General features: G+C 36.3%; 3 protein-coding genes, 1 long non-coding RNA gene and 1 other non-coding gene across 8 annotated transcripts; 3 read left to right on the top strand and 2 right to left on the bottom strand.

The window, feature by feature from the left end:
• Positions 1–1,168: 1,168 nt before the first annotated feature.
• TRNAG-UCC (transfer RNA glycine (anticodon UCC)) lies at positions 1,169–1,240 on the bottom strand. The gene has a single exon. It is a non-coding gene; the product is annotated as a tRNA-Gly (tRNA).
• A 769-nt stretch (positions 1,241–2,009) lies between these two features.
• On the top strand, positions 2,010–11,890 carry LOC145059412 (uncharacterized). Of its 4 annotated transcripts, none has more exons than XM_079007259.1 (9): positions 2,182–2,374; positions 2,489–2,556; positions 9,566–9,781; positions 9,876–10,002; positions 10,088–10,441; positions 10,529–10,633; positions 10,932–11,117; positions 11,346–11,555; positions 11,652–11,890. In XM_079007259.1, the coding sequence occupies exons 5-8, from the start codon at positions 10,148–10,150 to the stop codon at positions 11,544–11,546; spliced, it is 786 nt and encodes a 261-aa protein (XP_078863385.1). In that variant the 5' UTR covers positions 2,182–2,374; positions 2,489–2,556; positions 9,566–9,781; positions 9,876–10,002; positions 10,088–10,147; the 3' UTR covers positions 11,547–11,555; positions 11,652–11,890. The 4 variants fall into 4 exon arrangements, with proteins under 4 accessions (XP_078863384.1, XP_078863385.1, XP_078863387.1 ...); XM_079007261.1 differs by having other exon boundaries at positions 9,566–9,789; XM_079007260.1 differs by having other exon boundaries at positions 9,566–10,002.
• LOC145059411 (uncharacterized) lies at positions 7,218–9,427 on the top strand. Its single transcript, XM_079007257.1, has 4 exons — positions 7,218–7,947; positions 8,026–8,352; positions 8,417–8,516; positions 8,598–9,427. Exons 1-4 carry the CDS (start codon positions 7,352–7,354, stop codon positions 9,342–9,344), a joined length of 1,770 nt encoding a protein of 589 aa, XP_078863383.1. The 5' UTR covers positions 7,218–7,351; the 3' UTR covers positions 9,345–9,427.
• A 1,266-nt stretch (positions 11,891–13,156) lies between the features above and the next one.
• On the bottom strand, positions 13,157–17,711 carry LOC145059968 (F-box protein CPR1-like). The gene is made up of 2 exons (XM_079007720.1): positions 16,669–17,711; positions 13,157–13,238 (listed from the first exon to the last, which is right to left on the bottom strand). Exons 1-2 carry the CDS (start codon positions 17,709–17,711, stop codon positions 13,157–13,159), a joined length of 1,125 nt encoding a protein of 374 aa, XP_078863846.1.
• A 3,626-nt stretch (positions 17,712–21,337) lies between these two features.
• LOC145058575 (uncharacterized) lies at positions 21,338–22,329 on the top strand. The gene is made up of 2 exons (XR_013686427.1): positions 21,338–21,624; positions 21,751–22,329. It is a non-coding gene; the product is annotated as an uncharacterized LOC145058575 (long non-coding RNA).
• The last annotated feature ends 292 nt before the right edge of the window (positions 22,330–22,621 follow it).

Here is a 22,621-nt window from a genome sequence, read left to right as displayed (position 1 = left end):
TGCTACAGTGTGTAAATTAATGTGGATTAGTTACATATTACGAGATCTCAAAGTAAAATTGAAGATTCCAATTGCATCGTTATGTGATAACAAATCCGTTATTCATATCACAGAGAATCCAATATTCCATGAAAGGACAAAACACTTGGATATAGATTGTCATTTAGTAAGAGAACAATACAAGGCCGGATTTGTTCTTCCACAACACATACCAACGATTTGTTCTTCCACAACACATACCAACAAGATAACAATTGGCAGATCTATTCACGAAAGGTCTATGTGGTCCTCAGTTTCAGTTTCTTTTATCCAAGATGAACCTTGATGACATTCATCAAAGTTCATCTTGAGGGGAGGATATCAACATTATCAGTGGAACTGAGGGGTTCAATTGTAAATATAGAATAGATCAGGGACTCAATTGTAAGTAGCTAGCTGTTTGTTCTATGTTCGTTGTTTACTGTGTAAGTTCATGTTCATTCTCTGTTTTCAATTCAAGGTGAAATAAAATTGATTTTCACTTGTTACTTTCTCTCTCTAATGTGTTCTTGATTGTTTGAAAGCTACAATCTTGGCTCAACATCATCATCAGTTACACCACTAGTAAAGGTTAATCTATATTCTATGATTAATCATTCAGGGTTTAGGATTTATGAATAAATAACACAATTGTTTTATGTTTTAGGTTTTGCTTGGTGAAAATCCTGAAAGCATGTTGGAGAATGGTGTACCTTCAAGATCTGGACTGCAGACTGTTCTAGAAGTTGAGTATCCAGACCAATTTTTGGCCGACTGTGGCCCCCATATATTCTGAATTGCAGTCACGATGGGGATCATATATTTTCCTAGAAATAACTCAAATAAGTGAGTTCATTATTTTACTTATATTAAATAATTAAAATATATATCAATATAACCAACCAATATGAAATAAAAGATTTTTACGTAAAAAAATTGTATGTTGCTCTTGCAGCGATTCCATCTTCCAATAAAGATCTCTTCTGTGAAGACATGGCCACCTGTAATATACTCAACAGTGCCTATACTTCAGCTATAGAGCCCCAACTTAACACATCATCTTATCTTGTTTATGTACTAGCGGTTTTGTATGGGTTATGCATGGGATGATAAGATTACGAGCAAACACTTTCTTTGCAAGATTAAAAAATGCGTTTGCCGGGAGTCGAACCCGGGTCTATTGCTTGGAAGGCAATTATCCTAACCGTTGGACTACAAACGCCTGATATGAATCTTTCAAACCAATATGAACCTTTCAAACCAACAGTGTTACATATAGCTTACTCCTAATTAAAAAAAAAGAAAACACCGGATCTCATATTCTAAGAGCTTTTAAAAGTCAGTTCAGTTTAATATATTTTAAACAGCTAAGTAGCATTGAATACAAATTACCAAAACCTATATAATTTTTTCAACTTGAAAATGTGTAATTTGTATTCAGTTCAGGGTTCAGTTTGAGGTTAAACCTGTTCCAAAACACCAAAACCTATTAAGATTGGTCTGTTTTTTTGGTTACTTTCCATATTCTATTCTAAAAGGGTTTGTATGGTTTATGTTGGAGACTTAATGTCATCAAGCATTTAAGGTAATTGGTATTTACCCATATATCTAAAAGGTATTTAGGTTATGCTCAAGTAAGAGTTAGGGAGCATGCAGTGTACACTCATATAAACTAATATGATCGTTGACACAACGAATGGTAGGGTCTAGGGGTCATGAAGGCCTCCAAGCGCAGATCCTTAAGATGCCTTTGAAGTCTAGGTCTTGAAGGCGTAGGTATTTAAGCCCTGAAAGGCATAGATTTTGAAGCCTAGGTCATGAAACATTGGTGCCAAAAGTGTAGGTAGTGAAGGCTGCTACTGATCGATGGCTTTAAGGCAAGCTGCCAATATCCAAAACTGCTGATCCACTTTAATGAAATTTTTGGTATACATACAGGATTTGATCAGGAAGCCTAGGGTCTAACCACTACTAGAAAGTGGACTTTCAGCTACGGATTTAGAGAGGGATCTATTCTGTAGCAAAATTTTGGCTTATAGAGAGGGAATTACGAGAGATCTGCGATGGTTTAAACAAGTATTTTATTTATTCAACATATAGCATATTAGAGAGGGTTTAGCGAGGGATAAGTTATGGATCTTACAAGTCTTTATCGACGCGCCCTTATTCCTCGGTAATCGGTGGAAAACGAAGGCATTTGGCAAGGGTTCAACGAGGGAAAAAAAATCGTCGACTTGTTGCCATCTGGTATGTATTTAACGAGAGAACGCCGAGGGAGCATACACACGCTATGTTTTTTTAATTGAAGATCTCTCGCTGAAATTGACGAATCCAAGTCCAGTTTCACGAAGTTTGTGTAAGTCTCCTTCCCTCCCAAATCTGCTTTATCACTCCAATTGAACACGAAGTTTGTGTAAGTTTGACTCTCGAGTTGCAGCTTAACCTAATCTCACCTTCTCCGTTCAAACAGATGACGACACCATGGACCATTGCAGCTTCCGATTCCCGCAGCCTATTCTTCCTTAACTTCTGATTCAGGTAAACCTCTTGATTTTATTTGCTTTAGTCATATATTAGGTTAGGTTTGGTTCAATTGCACAATATATTACGTTAGGTTTAATTTCTCCGTTTTTTTTCCTTTTTCAATCGTCATTCCTCTTATATCGATTGCGTTAGGGTTTAATTTCTTACTCTTTGCTACTGATCGGCTCAAATATGTAATTTTGAATAATTTTTCAATCTTATTAGAATAGATACTTAGAATAAGAACTTGATATAGGGCTTGATTGGTTGCTTTAGTCCTATATAAGCCTGGTAGCATAAGTTTTGTTCATCAAAACCTCACCCTGAAGCTCTCCTGTCATCTCTGTACATGTATCCATATGCTCTGCAGCAAGCCCAACAGCATCAGTTTCTTAGGCAATCATTGTTTGAATGGAGAAGATTCATCACCCATCTCATAGTTATAGGATGAACTGCTTCATCAAAAAAGTAAGTTATAAACTTGGAGGAGGCAATCTTATGCCATTGTTCAAGAAGCTATTCTGATGTAATGGTCACTACTAGATCAATTAGCATCTCAAGCAACATGCTTCTAACAATAATTTGTTTCCCCATTGATTCTCTTAAAATCTCATTTCTTCATGTTAGCTCTGGTGGATCAAAAGTCATGATCACAAACCTAAGAACATGTTCCTAGAATAGTGACTAACTTTTTCTAACACTGGAACTTCAACATCACCCCTGTGAAGTGTAACTAACAGATGCAGGAACTGTGGGTGTATGTGTATGTGTATGTGCATGGACAACCATACCCTTTTCAGGTTCCTTTGGTCAACAAACACCCTTTGACTTTCTTTCTGGGTGTGTGGGTATCAACATGCTTTGCGTTTTGTTAAGTTAATACCCTTTGCCCTCTCCATTTCAACCTCTTTCTGAGCTTTCTTCTTATCTAGTTTAGCATGTTTATAGTTTTCTTCATGAGCTTTTCTAAACAGCCTCACAAAGTTCAAAAGGGTCTGTGTAACTGCATTGCTGCCCCTGTATATATGGGCTAGGGCTGTTTCTTTTTGGATTACAAGACTCTCTCTTTTCATACCCGAATCTCCATCTTTTACAACAAGCCCATCCATTATATTAAATAAATAAATAAACAGTCGATACATAATAAACAATCAATAATAATACTAGTATCCCTATCCATCATCAAACAGATCCTCTGTCCTTTTACATATGACATATGACATATCCATCTCCTCCTCTTTTTTTTTTTCATATTTAAAGCATTAATTAATTAATTAATAAGATGAATATAACAAGAAGACTACTACTACTGAAACAATTATTTATATTCACAAACGCTTACTTGGATCCCCAACGCCAACATCATCCGCAAAAGATGATGAACCATATAAACTCCTCCTTTCAACAGCTTGATCCCTATAACCACTATGAGCCTGCTGCTGTTGTTCTTTACCAGACATTGCTGACTGTACATGTCCATGTCCATGTACAGGCGCCTCTGAAAACCGTCTTCTACCACTCACTGTAGCTGCTGGTGGTGTGTAAGACCCCAAAGCAGATGCATCTGTCCTAAATGGCACTGCACATGAATTATTCACTTCCATACTTGTAGTTGTTGATGCAACATTATTTGACCCTGACCCTGACCCCACATATGTAGTATCTGATTTCACCACCCCTCTACCAGACCCCCTTATCACACCTCTTAAAAGTTCTCTGATTAAGCCAGTATGAATAACTCCCCTTCTTGCATCAGTCGTGGTTGAGTACAGATCCTCAATGATCTCTTGTCTGTGGGGCTGTGCGGATACTAGGGCTTTATACTTTGTCACTTGAGGCCAATCCATTGAAGCAACCACCTTTATTAATTATATTATATTATATTAATCAATAACAAAAATACAAAATTAGATTTTTCTTTAAATACACAAACAAATGAAAATAAGTTACCGCAGCAATGGAAGGGCTTGAATCCTCTCCAGGTGAAGGATGAGTTACATCAGCTCCAAAAATTATTGTTGGGCGTTCTGTGATGTAGGGAAGTCTATTAGCAAGAGCTGCAGCCAAGACTGAGTTTCTTCCACCAACCTAATTATAATTATAAATAACATAATATAATTCACTACATTACTATTATTGTTATTGTTATTATGTTGCTAAAAGAAAAAGAATAATGGTAATTGATAAGTTGATACCTTAACATTGATCTTCATTGCAACATTTTCAAAGTACTGATTGCTAAGCTTCATGACATTTTTTGGCTGACAGCATTAGGAAATGACAGCATTATGGCATTAGCCTTTGGAAAGAAAATGGAAAACAGATTAGTTTTTTAAATAAAGGGCATAATGGTCATTTTAAACTAGATCACTTATGAGGAATAGAGAAGGCATGAAAATTGAAACCAACCTTTGGTATCCTCTCAGAGAAATAGCTTCCAGAGAGTACTTGGAGTAGGGCTCCATTGCTTCATATTATCATATAATAAGTTAATAATCATAAAAAAAATAAAAATAAAATTTTTTTTGGCCAAAATATAACAGTAAAAAGGTAGTAGAATAAAATAAATACACGCACCTATGACCAACAGAATAAAGAGGAAGATCAACAAGTTGAGCTGATGACACGTCATCATTAGGCAATCCAGATGTTAAAATCGAATCCAAACACAAATGAAACTTGTCATAAACTTCTGTAGCAGCTTTTGAGCGATCAAAAGTCACATTATATGGCACAGATATAATAAGATACCCTTCATTTGCCAATACCCCTAAAAGATAGCTGCATATAAACATCATATGTTTTACATAAACCAATTCTTTTTTTGGTGACCCATAATTAAAAATTAATGAAATTTTAACAACTCACCTATAAGTAACTTCAGGAACTGCTCCAATAAAAGCACCACCAAGAAATTTAATGATTGCTTTAGGCTTCTTTCCTTTTGGTGGAGGAATAACTAAACAAGAATCAAGCCTCCTATATATCTTATCATCATCTTTATCCTATATAGTTCTAGTTTTCCATAATTATCTTTTTGGTGATGCTTTTTAATAAAAATAAGTATTTCATGTAGTATAACTGTAGTTTCCAAGGATGCTTTTAGTAATGTGGATATGATTGCATTATCTAATTTCTAAATAATAGTTATATATTTGTTTGTAGCTAGTCATTATGTCACCACGTAGTGATAGAGATTGGAAGTACAAAAGGTTAGATCATGGGTATCTTAGCACAACATATCATGCATCCGTCAAAGGATTTTTGGATGTTGCTTTTTCTACTGAAGCAACTGTTGATGGGGATTATATTAGATGTCCTTGTTTTAAATGCAAGAACATGTATTATAAAAGAAGAGGTGATGTAGAGCTTCACTTGTTACAAAACGGTTTCACTCCTAATTACACAACTTGGTGGGCACATGGTGAAAGAAATACGATATCTCAGCATGAGGAAGAATCTTCTAATCCGATGCAGGATCCGATGGAAGATGATGATGATGATGATGATGTTAATGGGTGTACACAAATGTTGATGGATGTAATGGAGGAACTCCCGAATCCAAATGCCAAGGGGTTCTATGATATGTTGGAAGATGCTGATGAACCTTTGTGGGATGGATGTGAAAATTATTCAAAATTACAAGCTGCAACAGAGTTGTTGCATTGGAAGTCAGAATACAATATATCTGAGGCTGCTTATGATCACATACTTCCTATAATTAAGCGGATGCTACCCAAAGGTGAGAAACTAGTTGAGAACTTCTATGAGACGAAGAAGCTTTTGAAAATAATTAGACTCCCAGAAAAAAAGATCCATGCTTGCAAAAACCATTGCATGATATTCTATGGGGCAGATTCTGATTTGACTAAGTGTCGAGTGTGTGATCATGATCGGTACAAGAGTGGCAAACTGCCTTATTTGGTTATGAGGTACTTGCCGATTGCTCCTAGACTCCAAAGGTTGTATTTGACAAAAAAGATGGCAAAGCAAATGACATGGCACTATGAACATCAAACGGAACCGGGTTTGATGGTCCATCCAAGTGATGGTGAGGCTTGGAAGCATTTCGACTCAATGCATCAAGAATTTTCAAGTGAACCATGGAATGTTCGCCTTGGGCTATGCACCGATGGGTTCAGTCCAAATAACTCAAATACAACCCCGTATTCATGTTGGCCTGTTTTCCTTTCAATTTATAACTTGCCTCCTTGGATGTGCTTAAAAGAACCATATGTTCAATTAAGCATAGTTATTCCTGGAAAAAAGAGCCTAGGTCAAAATATAGATTTGTTTCTCAGGCCGCTAATTGACGAGTTAAAGATGCTATATACAGATGGTGTTGTCACTTATGACGCTTCGACTAAATGCAATTTCACAATGAAAGCTATACTTCTTTGGACAGTTAGTGACTTTCCTGCTTATGCAATGTTATCGGGATGGAGCACACATGGCAAGTTAGCATGTCCGTATTATATGGGTGAGTCGGGGTCGTTTCGGTTACACCATGGTAGTAAACCATGTTGGTTTGACTGCCATCGAAAATTTTTACCTGAACAACACACATCGGGGTGACAAAACAGGATTTCTGGCTAATAAGGTTGAGCGATCTAGCCCCCCACCAATATTAACCGGTGATCAGATTTGGGAGCAAGTACGACACATTCCAACTGTTTATGAAGGCAAACCTTTTAGAGCAAAGAATGCAAAATTGCCTGGTTTCGGGATTACTCATAATTAGGTTAAGAGGAGCATCTTTTGGGAGCTACCATATTGGCGGAAGTTGTTAATACGACACAACCTTGATCCCATGCACATTGAGACAAATGTGTTTGAAAATCTTTTCAACACCGTGATGGACACTCCGAAAAGCAAAGACAACATGAATGCAAGAAAAGATATAGAAATGTATTGCAATCGAGTGCAATGGCATACATGGAAGAAGGGAAATAAGGATATGAAAAATAGAGCATCGTTTGCTTTGAGCAAAGAACAAGTAGCTAAAATATGCCAATGGTTGATTAAACTTAAATTCCCGGACGGATACGCCTTAAACTTGCGGGGGTGCGTTAATGTAGATGATAATAGCTTTTACAAATTCAAGAGTCACGAGTGCCATGTATTTCTTCAAAGATTGTTGCCTATTTCTCTAAGAGGTATGGTGCCAAACTCAACATGGGATGCAATTACAGAGTTGTGTACATTCTTTCGTGTAATATGTTCAAGGGTGTTACACGTAGATGACTTACAACGCTTGCAAACTACTATTGTTGAAACCATTTGCAAGTTGGAAAAAATATTTCCACCTGGATTCTTTGATTCAATGGAGCATCTTGTTATCCACTTAGCTCGAGAAGCTATGCTTGGTGGTCCGGTTCAATATAGGTGGATGTATCTTTATGAAAGGTATATTTTTTACCATACAAAATATTCTACCATAAAACCTATGGAATTTCTAATAAGTCTTTTCCAACATCTTTTTAGGAAATTGGGATCAATGAAAAGAAAGATAAAAAACCATGCGAAGGTTGAGGGGTCCATTGTTGAGGCTTACATGATTGGAGAAATATCGACTTTTTGCTCACAATACTTTTTGCCTACAATTGAAACCCGGTTGAATCGTGAGTCGCGTAATTTTGCCCCAGACATTCCTAGTTATACCATGGTCGACTCTCGATTAAGCATTTTCAAAGTTCCATCTCGAAGATTATTCGAAAAAAGTGGTCAACGCAGGCCTTTGACAGATGATGAGATGCGTATTGCTCATAATTACATCTTGATCAATTGTGTTGAGGTTCTACCTTTTTTAAGGTATGTCAAGTTATCTATTTTTCCTTGATTTCGTGAAACTCTAAAATTTTTGTTATTTTTTAAGGTTGTTTGAAAATTATGTGATCCAAAGCCAACCTGATATGGATGATGGAGCATTTGAAAGGTTTAGGGATCAACATTTTGCTAAGTGGTTTAAAGATCATGTGAGTATGATACGAGAAAATTTTGTATTACCAAAGTGTCTTCCCCTGTGAATTAGTTAACAAATGAATTTATCAATGTAGGTTTTTCAACAATCAAATGATATCAATCAACATCTGAAATGCCTTGCACGAGGACCATTACGACATGTTAGGTCCTATAAAGGATACTTTGTCAATGGTTACAAGTTTCATACTGAAAAATATGGTGATGGACGGGTCACACACAATAGTGGTGTATGTGTAAGAGGTACTTGTTACAATGAGACTGAGTGTGACTATTATGGGTTGTTGGATGAGGTCTTGGAAGTAGAATATCAAGGCATAGGGCGTTGTGTCGTAGTATTGTTCAAGTGTACATGGTTTAACCCTACTGAAGGGGTACGTGTAGATCGAAAGCATAATTTGGTTGATATTAAATACAAATCAAGGCTAAGAAATGAAGATCCGTTTATCCTAGCGTCACAAGCAGAACAAGTGTATTATGCACCATATCCTGCAATGAAGGATTTGAAAGATTGGTGGGCTGTCGTCAAGACGAAACCAAGGGGTGTATATGATCTACGCCAATATGTTACTGAAGAAGATGATGATGAGGATGAAGAGGACCAATTCTTTCAAGAAAGTGAAGCGACTTTACCTTCTACAAGTAACGGTGCAAATGAGGTGGCAGGACCCCTTTCTCATGTAATTGAAGGAGAAATAGAAGAAGTTAATGACAATAACATTGAGAGAGAAGAGGATGAAGAAGTTGATGATAACTTGGATGATTCATCCGAAGATGATATTGAAGATGAAAACATATGTGATGATAATTCTGATGATGAGTAATTACTAAAAATGTAGAATGAAACAATGTATTTGGAACTATATATTTTGCCTAATGGACCTTATAAATAACTTTTTAGCTAAAATGATCGTTTTCTTTTTCTATATACATTGCACTTCCATTTATTTGTGTATTATAGCATGTTACCTTCTCTTACTTCTATAATTTTCTATTATAATACATACTTGTTCTAACCAATAGTTTATTAATTCTTGATTTTAAGGGTTATTTTTTGACTAATGGGGCAACGAGGAGCCAGTGGTGGTGGTCGCAGTGGTAGTCACATTAGTGGTCGTGATGCTAGAGATAGAAATGCATCCCAATCATACAATGATGTAGAAAGTCAACCTTCTTCTTCAGTTAGAGGATCAAACATCTTAGAACAAGTTCCAAGTAACCCATCAAAAAGGAAGTTCATTGAAGTCGATTCTGAAAAGGAGTACTAAAGTTAATTTTACAATTGTTTATGAAAATGAATTTACTTGTTAATGATAATACTAATGCTATTTTTTTAATTTTTAATTTTTTGCAAGATTTACGGATCAGATTTCAGTGATCAGAGCCATCACATGTATACTGAAGACGATGTTTGACGGCCCATGGACCTCATGGAAGAAGGTTGACAAAGAACATCGTGATGCAATGTGGGAACACTTCAAGGTTTGTACTTATTATTTTTATGATTTATCAAAGTAAAAATTGGTATAAAATGAAAAAGATAATTGTATGCATGATCTACATGTAGGGTTTGTATGTTTGGCCCTAAGAGACTGATGTTCTTGCTCGCAAGGTATGGGAAGACTGTATGAAGAAACGATTTCCTGACGTAATGCGAAGAGCACGTGAAGCATCTTTAAAACTTGCCAAAGCTGCAAATGTGAATGCCTCACTAGAAGGTGATTTAAATTTGCTAAAGGACTATCGCCCAAATTGGATAAAAAAGGAGTATTGGGAAAAAATGATCAATGAAGTGTTGACCACATCCAAATGGAAACGTTTATCACAATCAGGGAAAAATAACAGAAATAAATTAGAAGATGGATCTATTTCCAAACATACCGGGGGTTCTATATCTATTCGTCAACATAAGAAAAGAATGGTAAGATGTTTGCATCTCACGTTAGTTTCCACTTAGACTGTTGAGTTTTTGTTTTGTTTTTTAATGTATTAATAATGGATTTTGTAGCAAGCAATGCTTAAACGCCCTCCTACAGGAGTTGAACTTTATGCAAGGTTGCACACTAAACGGTCTACTCAAGAGTACATTACACCAAAGGCAGCTAAAGTTAAGGTATTTTCAATTCTTTTGTAGGAAACAAAGCTTCCTACTACTCGGGTTAATGACTTTGTTAAAGCAACTAATTGACAGAAAACAAATCTTTTGTAAGTAGTAATCAACTTACAAAAGAAAAGAAACAAATTATTATCTCTAAATTTTTGATCCTCTGCCTAGTTGTAATTAAGTGTTTTGTAAGTAGTAATCAACTTTATGCAAGGTTTGAGTATTATGAATTTAATGGGATGGAATGAACCATTCCATTCCTTATTTCATGTTACTATTTTTTCATATTTTTTTTTTGCTATAATAGGAGGCTTATGAAAGTGCTATGGTGGCTAAGTTTGGTGATGATACTAGTTGCCACCCCCTCTTGGATAATGAAACATGGTGTGATGTTTCCGGAGGAGTCAAGAAAGGAAGAATATATGGATTCGGATCTGTGTCTGATCCAGCGAGCTTTTTGGAAGGAACATCTAGTACAATAACATCCCAAGAGGTTCGTTTAATTTTGTACTTTATAAAAATTTCCTATCATAGCATTGTACTTACAAAGTTTCCTATCATGGCATTGTACTTACAAAATTTTCTATCATGGTATTATACTTACAAAGTTTCCTATCATGGCATTGTACTTACAAAGTTTCCTATCATGGCATTGTACTTACAAATTTTCTTATCATGACATTGTACTTACAAAGTTTCCTATCATGGTATTGTACTTTAGGTTGTCTATGAACGTGTACGAAACGAGATGCGTGGCGAAATGGATGCTAAAGCTGCAGAAATGGAAGCTAAACATCAACAAATGCGTGAGGAAATGGATGCCAAAGCTGCAGCAATAGATGCCAAACAACAACAAATTGATGCAAAATATGAAGCAATGGAGAAGATGTATGCAGCCTTGCAAAATATGATGGGAAATTGAAAAGTAAAGGTAATATGATGTTAACCATTAGTATTTGATGTTTTTGAATGACTTGTTAACCTTTTGTATTTGATTTTTTTGATTGTTTTGAATAATGTTTTATAGGAATGAGAACCGAAGATGATTGGATGGACATGAAATGAAGATATCAGCTAAAATGTTATTTTGAAGGTTAAACTTTTTTCTGTTTGTACCTCTTTTGCATACTTTGGATTTCTTGGTTCTAAAATGTTATTTTGAAGTTAAACCGTTGGGAGTTTGTTGTTATGTGGATAGTTTCGTTTTTGGATGTTTCTTGAATGACACTTTGGTAAACTTTGATAGTTTTGGTATTGTAATGCTTGGTTGTATCATTATTTGATGTTCTTTAGTATAATAATTTGATGATTGTAGTATTTTTATTCTTTTAGAATCATAATAAAAAAATGATACTACAAGTTCGTGGTGAGAAAATAAAAAGTATTTTAATGCATGAATTTTGCGAGGGATTAGCTACGGAAAAAAAATCATGTCTAAAGTGTGCGACGGATCAGCGACGGAAAGGAAAAAAATTTAATGTATGAATTTTGCAAGGGATTAGTGATGAAAAAAATTCATGTCTAAAGTTTGCGATAGATCAGCAATGGAAAAAAAATAGTATATGAATTTTGCAAGGGATTAGCTACGGAAAAAAATTTGTTCATGGAAATTTGCGACAGAACAGCGACGGAATGCATTGAGTGACATTTAGTGACATTTAGCGACGAATATTCTGTCGCTACCTTTGTCGCAAGAGAAAACCCGATCCGTCGCTAAAACCCTCGCTGAGAAATTAGCCACCTTTTTATTACCTATGGAGTGAATCTGTCGCCGATCCATTGCAAACAACATTTAGCGACGGAATAGCGACGGATTTTTCCGTCGCTAAAACCCATGTTTCTAGTAGTGGACTCTTGCATTCTGAAACAAACTAGTCGTACTTTAACATCAATTGTAATATATATCCCTAGTATGGTATCTCAAGAAATAGTATTTTTCAAGAAATGAATGAGTTTAACCAAAATTACACATAATGAGTTTATACTTTAACATCAATTGTAATATATATCTCTAACATAAAGTAATAGTTGTGTGTGCAATCCAAAAATAAAGGTTTTGTCCTATAATAGCTTGGTGCTATGACCCATTAAGTTCAATACGTCACAGACGAACGTTGAGCTTGAGCCGTAATTTTATAATGTTATACATGATTAAACGTTTCTATAGATTCCAAGACTTTGTATGAAAATAGTATCTTGATAATCTTCTAATATCATGTATTTACATTTGGGATCCACCAACATTCAGTAGAAAAAAACATTACACAAATTCAACATTTAAAAAATGCAACATATTGTTTATTAATGGACTTTATTCAACAAAAAATTATCTCTATTGTTTGTCCACTAGGTTGGAATCAGTGAAGTGGCACTTTGATTGAGAACCAAGTGTTGGATGTTGACCATCCTAACAAATTCAATCATATCAAGCATAACAATATTGCAAGACAAAGAACATATCCCCAAGAGCGTATTATAGCTGGTTTATTGATGGTATACTTGCCGAAAATGAAAAGATCCAATATAAGAAATTTAAGAAAATGAAGATATAGAAAATGAAATGACATGACAATCAAGAACCAGGATGCAGTAACTATATGAACATGAGTAGATCCTGCATAAAAAATTAAGAATTAAAATAGTAACATGCATCAATAATACTAATGTGATTTAAAGAAATACAGAAACCTAAATTAAGGAATACACTTTTATGAGAAAGTCTATCCCAACTTTTCTTGTTGAATGCTTTCCACAAGATGGTTAAAACTAAAAGCGATGGTATTCATAGTATGTAATGACCCAAAAATACGACCCGGAAATTTCTTTAAAAACATTACTAAAATCATATTTATAAAAACTATATCATAAGTCATAACATAATTTCTCGAGTATTGATTCAAAACATAATATCATTATCAGAGTCAAACATTCTCAGGCTAACTGTCTATGGTGTGTGCACTACAATCTTCCCGAGCTCCTCCTTTGAAAAACTGAGTACCTGAAACCAAAACTGAAAACCGTAAGCACGAAGCTTAGTGAGCTCCCCCAAACTACCACATACCATGCAATAACATATAAAGCACATACCGGGGCCTTGCCCCCTCCATCAGACCGAAGTCCGAAGCTGACTGACTGGGACCTTGTCCCCTACATCGGACCGAAGTCCGAAGCTGACCGTCTGGGACCTTGTCCCCTCTATCGGACCGAAGTCCGAAGCTAACTGACTGGGACCTTGTCCCCTACATCGGACCGAAGTCCGAAGCTATTGACTGGGACCTTGTCCCCTACATCGGACCGAAGTCTGAAGCTGACTGTCTAGGACCTTGTCCCCTCCATCGGACCGAAGTCCGAAGCGACTGATTGGGACTTTGTCCCCTCCATCAGACCGAAGTCCGAAGCTAACTGACTGGGACCTTCTCCCCTACATCGGACCGAAGTCCGAAGCTACTGACTAGGACCTTGTCCCCTACATCGGACCGAAGTCTGAAGCTGACTGTCTAGGACCTTGTCCCCTCCATCGGACCGAAGTCCGAAGCTACTGATTGGGACTTTGTCCCCTCCATCAGACCGAAGTCCGAAGCTAACTGACTGGGACCTTGTCCCCTACATCGGACCGAAGTCCGAAGCTAACTGAACACAGCATATCATAACATATCCACTGGCATAAACTCACATATACTGCATACTACGTCGGGCCGTAGCCCGGAACACATAAGACATAAATCATGTCTGAGCCACGAAGGCATCAGACATACTAACTACTGCATCAGATCAAATCCAAAAACTACTACTAGCTAAACGGGCCAGCATTGTGGCCGTAGACCCGTTCCTACTGGAAGGAAACTCACCTGAGTCTGCTGAACTGATGCTGCTAATCCTTCTGACTGCTACTTGACCTCTGACTCCAAACTGCTCCTCCACTAGCTCTTCGGGCTACCAATGACCACATAACACTTAGTCCAACTGACCTCCAATGGTCAACTAGGTCAACTCTAGTCAAGGTCAAAATCCTGGTCAAAGTCAACCTTCCAGGTCAACCCTACTCGCCGAGTCCACCTAATAACTCACCGAGTTCAAATGCTCAAGGTCTTTCTATTCGCGACTCGACTCGCCGAGTCAGTCCATGACTCGCTGAGTCAACTATTCCCGAGTCCTGACCTGTCCAACTCGCTGAGTCTCCACCCGACTCACTGATTCGAGTTTCAACTCGAAGGGTTTGGGGTTTCGCGACCTGACTCGCCGAGTCCAAGAATAGACTCGCCGAGTCCAAGACAATCTTCAACCAACTCGTCGAGTTGTTCTTCCAACTCGCCGAGTCCATGCCTAACTTCATCCGACTCGACGAGCTGTTCATCCCACTCGTCGAGTTCCTCCTCATCTTCAAGCTACTCGCCGAGTCCACTCGAAGGACGCGCCGAGTCTATTCAGTCCTTAATCCATGCAGTGACCTTTCGAGCCAAACAGGGCTTCCAACTTATAGATCCATACTTCTAAGGCCTATCCCCTACGTAAAGTGGCAAACTTTACGTGTAAATTAAGAGATCTAGGCTCAAAACACATTAAAATAGGGTTTATGCCAAACATACATCTTCAACATACCAAGGGCTGATACATTAGGGGATTCTAGACCAACACAAGCATGGATCTGAGGTAGCAACCTCAGATCTGGACCTCTAACTTGAAATGGTTACATATCATACCAAAAAATGTCCAAAACTCACACATAAGAATAGATCTAGGTGCAAAGGGAGTCCAAGCAACAGCTTATTACCTCCAATTGGTCTGAAATGTCTTCTCAATCCTGGATCTACAGTCCCTTCTTGCACCTCCAAGGCCTTTCTTCCTTCTCCAAGCTTCAAAAGCTTCACTAAGGGTAAATCTTGCTCCAAAACGATTATGGCGGCTAGGGTTTAGTGATATGTGCTAGAGAGGCAGTAAAAGAACCCTAGGGGAGAGAATGAGACGTTTAAATAAGCTCCAAGTCCCGGATTTAGGGTTTTCCTTGCTCAGACCAGACTCGCCGAGTCACCTTGGCCGACTCGCCGAGTTGGTCGCTTACACCTCAACCCGGATCCCGCTCGGACTCGCCGAGTCCCTCCTTGGACTCGCCGAGTCTCCCCTTAAAATTGGGGTTTTCTTTCTTTTCTTGGCTTTTCTAAACTTTGGGTGTTACATAGTATTTGTTAATATCATCAGACACGATATCACTAGAAAGTAAGAATTCATTCATCACACTTTAAAAACATCAAACATACGTTTCTGAAATCCATCAAACACAAGTTTTTGAAATCCATCAAACACTATTTATTAACATAAGATACTAAAAACTATCTGAAGTTATCTTTATGGCAGAGAGAACAAGCAATGCCATATCATCCAAACTGCTGCAACAGCCTCAAACTTTTCCACTTGCTCCTGGAACCGAAGGGTCTCGCTTAATCAACTGAGAAATCAAAATGGGAATTCAGTGAACAGTCAACATTATATATACTAGACTCAAAAAGAGTAAATAATAGTCGCAATTGAAGTTCTTGCAAGAATACAAATAAATGAAGGCCAAATGTATACTGGGTGAAGGTAATGAGTCTATTACACTTCTTATTAGGCTTATGTTTCGTCCTGTCCGTTTTGGCTTAAGTAGAGCAGTGAGGGCAATAAGTTCTTTTGACTGTTAGATCGGTAAGGTAGGCTTAGTTGAGTGGTTAGTGTTTGTAGTTGGTATCTTTGGTCATAACAGAATATAAGTGAATTCAGGAAGAGTTCCAAGCCTCTTGAATACTAGTAAACTTAAGTATGCTCCATGATCAAAATTTTAAGTACACTCCATGATCAAAACTTTAAACTATAGATAATGTCCATTTGCAGACTTCATATTACAAAAGAATATGAAAGCATCCCATGAGTAAACATGAAGATTGAGCTATGAGGCCAAGATCAACACAATTTTTTAGGGATGTATAGGAATCATCATAAGCATTAATAAGAATTCAGAATCCAGATAAAATTCCACAGTTTGTATTATATGATAAACAAAATGAACGCACCTTACAACTCTTCTTGCTATTACTCTCTTGTGTCTTTCTCTTTGGCCTCCCATTAACATAGGGAGATACAAGACTCTCCATATAGATAGGGGCACAAATATACTCCCTAGTCTTGTAGAGTTGTAGAACAGCATATCACGACACAAAGTTCTCTTGTTAGGAATGTAATGTTCCTGCTCTTTCAAGCATTGTAACGCTAAGTTCATATCACAGTCCTTTTCAAACATTTCCCAAGACAGCTTTCCATTGTAGTTCTTCAGCATCCATAAGTTATCATTAAACCCATCACAAGGAGATACGCATAAACAATCTTCGATAACACCTAAATTCATATTTGGGCAGCTAGCAACACCAGATTCATATCGCTCATCATCAGGTTCGGAAATTTTGATAAATTTTTCTTCAGATAGCCGAAATGAAGCAATGACTCTCTTCGTATTTGGAGATGAAGAATTTTTCATAATCCAATGAATTGCCCCATTGCATAAGATACCAATCCTACTAAGAAACGAATATTTTAATTCTCCAATTAGTTTCCAAACATTTGATTTCAAACTTAACACTTGAAAACATGTCCAACCAACACGTTTATGGAACCCTAATACAACCTTGTAATCATCCATAGATGAATCATAGCCAAAACCCCAACATAAATGCTTGGTATCAAGAATTTGAGGCTCTTGTAGTGTTTGAACCTCTCTAGTTGAGGGATTAGCTACTACAAGTTGAGAAGCAAAAGAAGAGATGCATATGAGTCCATTAGAAGAACCAAGAATATGACAATCACGATCATCAAATAATCTGTCATCAACATCACAAACACGCGACCCGTTGCGATATGAGACCCTTGACATAACAATCCTCCTATCTATATCATTGTTTTTGTAATCAATTTGGTAACGATAGTTCATATGGAATTTAATGAAACCAGAGTTGGAGATCAAATTTTCCCAAGACTTACATACACTTTTGCATCGGATTAGATCCCTCACATTCAATCTTTTCAGTATATGCGGAAGGACATCACCGTGAAGCTCTGCCATCGAAACCCTAGAGTCGGCAATCCGAAAGGAAATAAAGGGGGGGGGGGGTACCCACACGATAGTGAGAAATTTATTTCTATGGTGTATTTATTAGGGATTTTAGTTATCAACACTCATAAATGCGAAACATGGTACGAAGAAATTATTACCATGATATTTTACCATAGAGTGAAATTCATTTACTGAAATGACTTTTACAAACCTGCCATATGATTAGTATATCAATACCGATAAGATCACTAATGCCATCAAGATATCATGATCTTCGATAACTGCTTTGCCACACCAACTGAAATCAGTGTTAATAACATACCTTCTTTCTCAAGTATTTCTCTTGTGCTTCCATTAACAAGTCCACTAACATGTATTTATTATCACAACCTGGTAGAGGTGGTGGAACAGGGAGACTAATTATACTGCCATCTTGAAGAGGAAGGAGGAGAAAGTAAACTGCTTCTAGTGGACTACACATAATAAGTTAAGAACATATATGATGGTTCCCTGATTTTGAGCAGGTGTTTAGGATTTCATTTTGAACCTTAAAAAGACTTTTAGGCAAAAGGACTTATTGATTTATGGTGGTGAGAAAATGAGTTTTTTAAAAAGTGTTTGGATTGGTTTTTGTGGTGAGAAAGTCAATAAGTCAATAAGTTAAAAAGTATTTGTCTTAGCTTATGCATGTTTTAAGGATAATTTGACTTTTTCAACCAAAAAGTTATAAGAAGTTTTTAAATGTTAGAAATCGTAACTTATTAAAATCTCCTTTTTGAAAGGATGATGAGAGGTTATTTTAAAAGTCCTTATTACATTAACAACCACTTTTTTTTTTTTAACTTATTGACTTTTCAAAAAGCCAATAAGTCAATAAGCTCTTTTTAAATGAAATCTAGAACACCCCCTAAGATGTTTGAACCACTTGAGTGAACCACATGAGTGGAGATCAATCATGGTTCTCAAGTACTCTGTATGATAGTAACACGACCATAGTGAAACTTGGAAACAAAATAATAATGAACTAATGAACACGACTGGTTATGATAATGCTAAGATCAAAATTGAATGGAATCAATCATAATGTTTGTGATATGTACTATATTTGAGGAACAAATCATAGTATGTCACGACTACAAGAAAGTGGTCATAATATCTTGACAAAAGGAATGTGTAAGATTTTTCATCACCACAAATTATTAAGACCTTAATGGGTGCAATCAATATGTTTATGTGGTTTATTGAACTACAACCTCAGTCTAGTCGAATACAAGACTGTTTGATCACCATTCACCAAAGGATAAGGTGGCGTTTGTTTTCTGACAAAAATATCCTTTTGACCTTTTATGTCTGCGGGCGGAAAAGACATTTGACAAAAATATTGTTTTTTTTTTTTTCAGAAGACAAAAGACATAAAAAGGTGTTTTAACCTTTTTTTTTTTCCAAAAAGCAAAAAAAAATAGTTTTTGATTTTGGAAGATGTTTTGTAAGTTCCATCCCTATGTTATATTTCATGTACCACAAGTGCACAACATTAGAGAGTTAAGCTTTATGACAGGAGTGTGGATTATGTACTCTTAGGATTGTTTATGCATTGAATCTAAGCCCTATAAGTTACTCGATCCCAAGACTAATAAAATCAAAGTTACAACGGATGTCATTTTTGAAGAAGAAAAAAGGATAGGCTTGTACCAAAGCACATTGAGAAAAAGGCCAACACTAAGAACAATACCAATGAGGGTGACAACACCAACGAAGAAGATACACCGTTGAGGATGGTAAACTCATACACATCATAGGAGGGTTATAATGAGAACTAGGTAGAATTCATATAATTCGAGAAACAGGAAGGTCTCCACAAGTATTAGATTCAAAATAAAATTCTAATTATTCATCAAATAATGTCGGAACCTATAAATACCAGTTTCCCAACAAACCTAATCCAAATCTAACATTTAAATAAAAGTTAAGTACTAACAATTTCAATAAAATATCAACCTTACTTCAATGATAAAAAGATAAATCTCCCCATTAATTAATTCTCAAATTATTGGTGATGCTTATAGACATGTCCAATGGAACAAAGTGCACATACTTACTCAAGCAGTCCACTACAACAAAAATGACATTGTAACCCTCTGACCTTGGCAACCCAATCTTAAAATTTATTGTCGCGTCTACCCACACATTTTTTTTGGTAATTCTAAGGGTTGCGACAATCCTCCCGATGCCATTGTCAAATATTTATGGTGTTGACACACGCCACACTCTGCTATCATTCTTTCTATGCCTTTACACATACCCTCCCAATATACTTCCTTTGCCATTTGTTGGTAAGTTTTTTGTACTCCTGAATGTCCCGCAATTGCACTCGCACATCACTCATGAAATAGACAAGGAACTCAAGATGATGATCGAGGCAGCACTAAACAACTTTGATAAAGGATTCAGTCACCTTCATCACTAAGCCTCGGTGGTGCGGAAGTCCCTTCTCGAACATGCCACCTTATTATCCACAATTCTCGAGCCCAGGACAGCTCTGACAAAACCTCATTCCATTAGACTATCCATGGTACTGAAACGGTACCGAACGTTGATGATGTCCCCTTTCATGAATGTATATAAGTTGTGTTTTTTTTGGGCCTATATTGAATTTCAATATTTACTGTTTTATCATTTTGATGTTCATGATTTACTAAGTTCCTTTTAAGCGATTGTTCATAGGGAACTACTAAGTTTATATTACATTTTTTTGTCTTCACTTGCTGTTGATCCTTTGATGGTGATGTGGCACCATTTGTTGTACCATTTGCCTTACTATACCCTTCTCCACTTTCCAATTTTGAATCCACTTCATCCTCAAAAGATTCCTCATGAGTTGTTTCTCTTTCAGGTGACAAATCCTTTCCTTCAATCTTGCAACTTTCCCACATCTTGAATTCGACTTCAACGGAATCATCATTTCCATTCCTGTCTCCTTTCTCACTCATACTCTCTTTATGATGTTCTCCATTCACAATCGCCACATCATCTTGAGGTATTTCTTTTAGTAAAGGTTGCTCAGATTGTTCAATTTTTGGGACTTTATCTCTTGCATCACCATACGAAATTAATATCCTGGTTCTACAAATATGAAATTAATCAAATGGGGTGAATTTTAGCATGTAAATAACTTATTCTCATAAGTTAATATTTGGTGTCAATAAATAGAGGATTGAATTTATCTCCAATTTGTGAAGTAGTTAACGGGTGGAGTCGTTTTTCATTGTTAGGGTTCTACACAGAAACCATGGTTGATTAATTCTTCAAAACATTTTTCAAACTCATAAATGGATGTAAATACGACCCTTTATGATGCATGACACATCCTGATGAAGGAACTATCATACTGCTTGCCTACCTTTCTAACCCCACTAGTTTAACTTTTACAAACTGTTTATTAATAAATGATATTTGTAATTAAATGTCAACAGTCAAAGGAAGGTAGCTGAGTCACGAGGACATACATGTTTGGACCATGTGCTGCCACCAAAGCCTTTTTGCACCTAGACTCCTAGAGTTCTAGACGGCCCTTTTTCTTTTATCCATAATTTTAAATGTCAATCAAGGATGTGGTAGGGAGAATGAATGGTTATTGACTTAATGGGTTAAGAGAAAAAAAATATATATTGGGGTGATGTAAAAGTTGTTCTTGAAGTGAAATATGATGAAGAAGTTGGTACGGGTCTGGGTCCCACATCGGAGTTTCAGAAGCCCGGAATGGGAATGTGGTGAGGAGACAACTCCGGAATTGGAATTGTTAATTCCTTTCCGTTTGGACTCTTTCCTTCGCCGTAGTGTAATTCCATCACGGATGTGAATAAAAAATTTGTGCTTTTAGGGCAGGTGGTTGCGAAGGCTCTTCATGATGGAAGGGTTTTGGGTATTCCGTTTTCAAAAGCTTTTTATAAACTAATTCTTGGAAAGCTTTGGTTTTCTTTCTTATATAATTTAATGTTGATATTTTATGCAATCTGGTTTTGATTAACTTTGGAATTTGTGATTCCAGGAACTGACTGTGTATGACATCCAGTCGTTTGATGCTGGTTTGGTTAAAGCCCTGATTGAGTTTCAAGCTCTTGTTGAAAGAAAATTTAAATAGATTTGGAAAAAATTCAGAATTTGAATTTCGGGGTTCAAAAATTCAAGATTTACATCGGGATTTTACTCTTCCTGGATATGCTGATTATATTCTTTCTTCTGGCCCTGATAAAGAAATGGTTAGGCTTTTTTTTCTTTTAATTTGGGTAAATCACAGGAAATAGCGACATAATTTACTCCTTTACCAATATTAGTAATGTACTTTATTTTTAATCTATAATAGCAACATACGTACGTTGCCAATACTGGTAGAAAGAGCAAAGTAAGTTGCTATTTTCCCAATTTACCCTTTCTTTTTCTTCTATAACCATCTTTTTTTCATGATCTGTTATATGGAGAAAACGAAGAAGTTTGTTTAATTTTTCAGGTGAATATGATGAATGGGCTACTTATGTCATAAATTTTATTTACTAGTGATATGAATTTGACAATTACTTTTTGATGAATTTGGACCATATTTTTGAATTTGATACTATAGTTCTTGCAAGCCTTTTTATACATGTATGATGTATTATTTCGCGATATTAGGCATTAAATATGTAATTCAGTTTGATTAAGATTTGGTGTGTATATATATATATATATATATATATATATATATATATATATATATATATATATATATATATAACCATGACATACAAAGTATGTCAAAAATCATATTGTACAAAACATATGTCCTAATTTGAAGTCGTAAATGTCTGTCATAAATACAAAAGTGTTACGAATTATGACAAACAAAGTCAGTCATAAATGTTTGTCGAAAACGCATGTCGTAT

The sequence above is a fragment of the Lactuca serriola genome, chromosome 6 (assembly GCF_051521515.1).
Source record: "Lactuca serriola cultivar US96UC23 chromosome 6, Lser_US96UC23_V15, whole genome shotgun sequence".
Taxonomy (NCBI): domain Eukaryota; kingdom Viridiplantae; phylum Streptophyta; class Magnoliopsida; order Asterales; family Asteraceae; genus Lactuca; species Lactuca serriola.
This window is presented reverse-complemented; position numbering and strand designations above follow the sequence as displayed.

Bases quoted from the DNA above. Each gene is read 5' to 3' on its own strand.
- LOC145059411 (XM_079007257.1), top strand. From the start codon at position 7,352: ATGCACATTGAGACAAATGTGTTTGAAAATCTTTTCAACACCGTGATG. The intron at 7,948-8,025 runs GTATATTTTTTA...ACATCTTTTTAG, and splicing joins TGGATGTATCTTTATGAAAG to GAAATTGGGATCAATGAAAA. The intron at 8,517-8,597 runs GTGAGTATGATA...TTATCAATGTAG, and splicing joins CTAAGTGGTTTAAAGATCAT to GTTTTTCAACAATCAAATGA.
- LOC145059968 (XM_079007720.1), bottom strand. From the start codon at position 17,711: ATGGCAGAGCTTCACGGTGATGTCCTTCCGCATATACTGAAAAGATTG. The intron at 13,239-16,668 runs GTGCGTTCATTT...TTTTTTATGCAG, and splicing joins ATAGCAAGAAGAGTTGTAAG to GATCTACTCATGTTCATATA.
- LOC145059412 (XM_079007258.1), top strand. From the start codon at position 5,716: ATGTCACCACGTAGTGATAGAGATTGGAAGTACAAAAGGTTAGATCAT.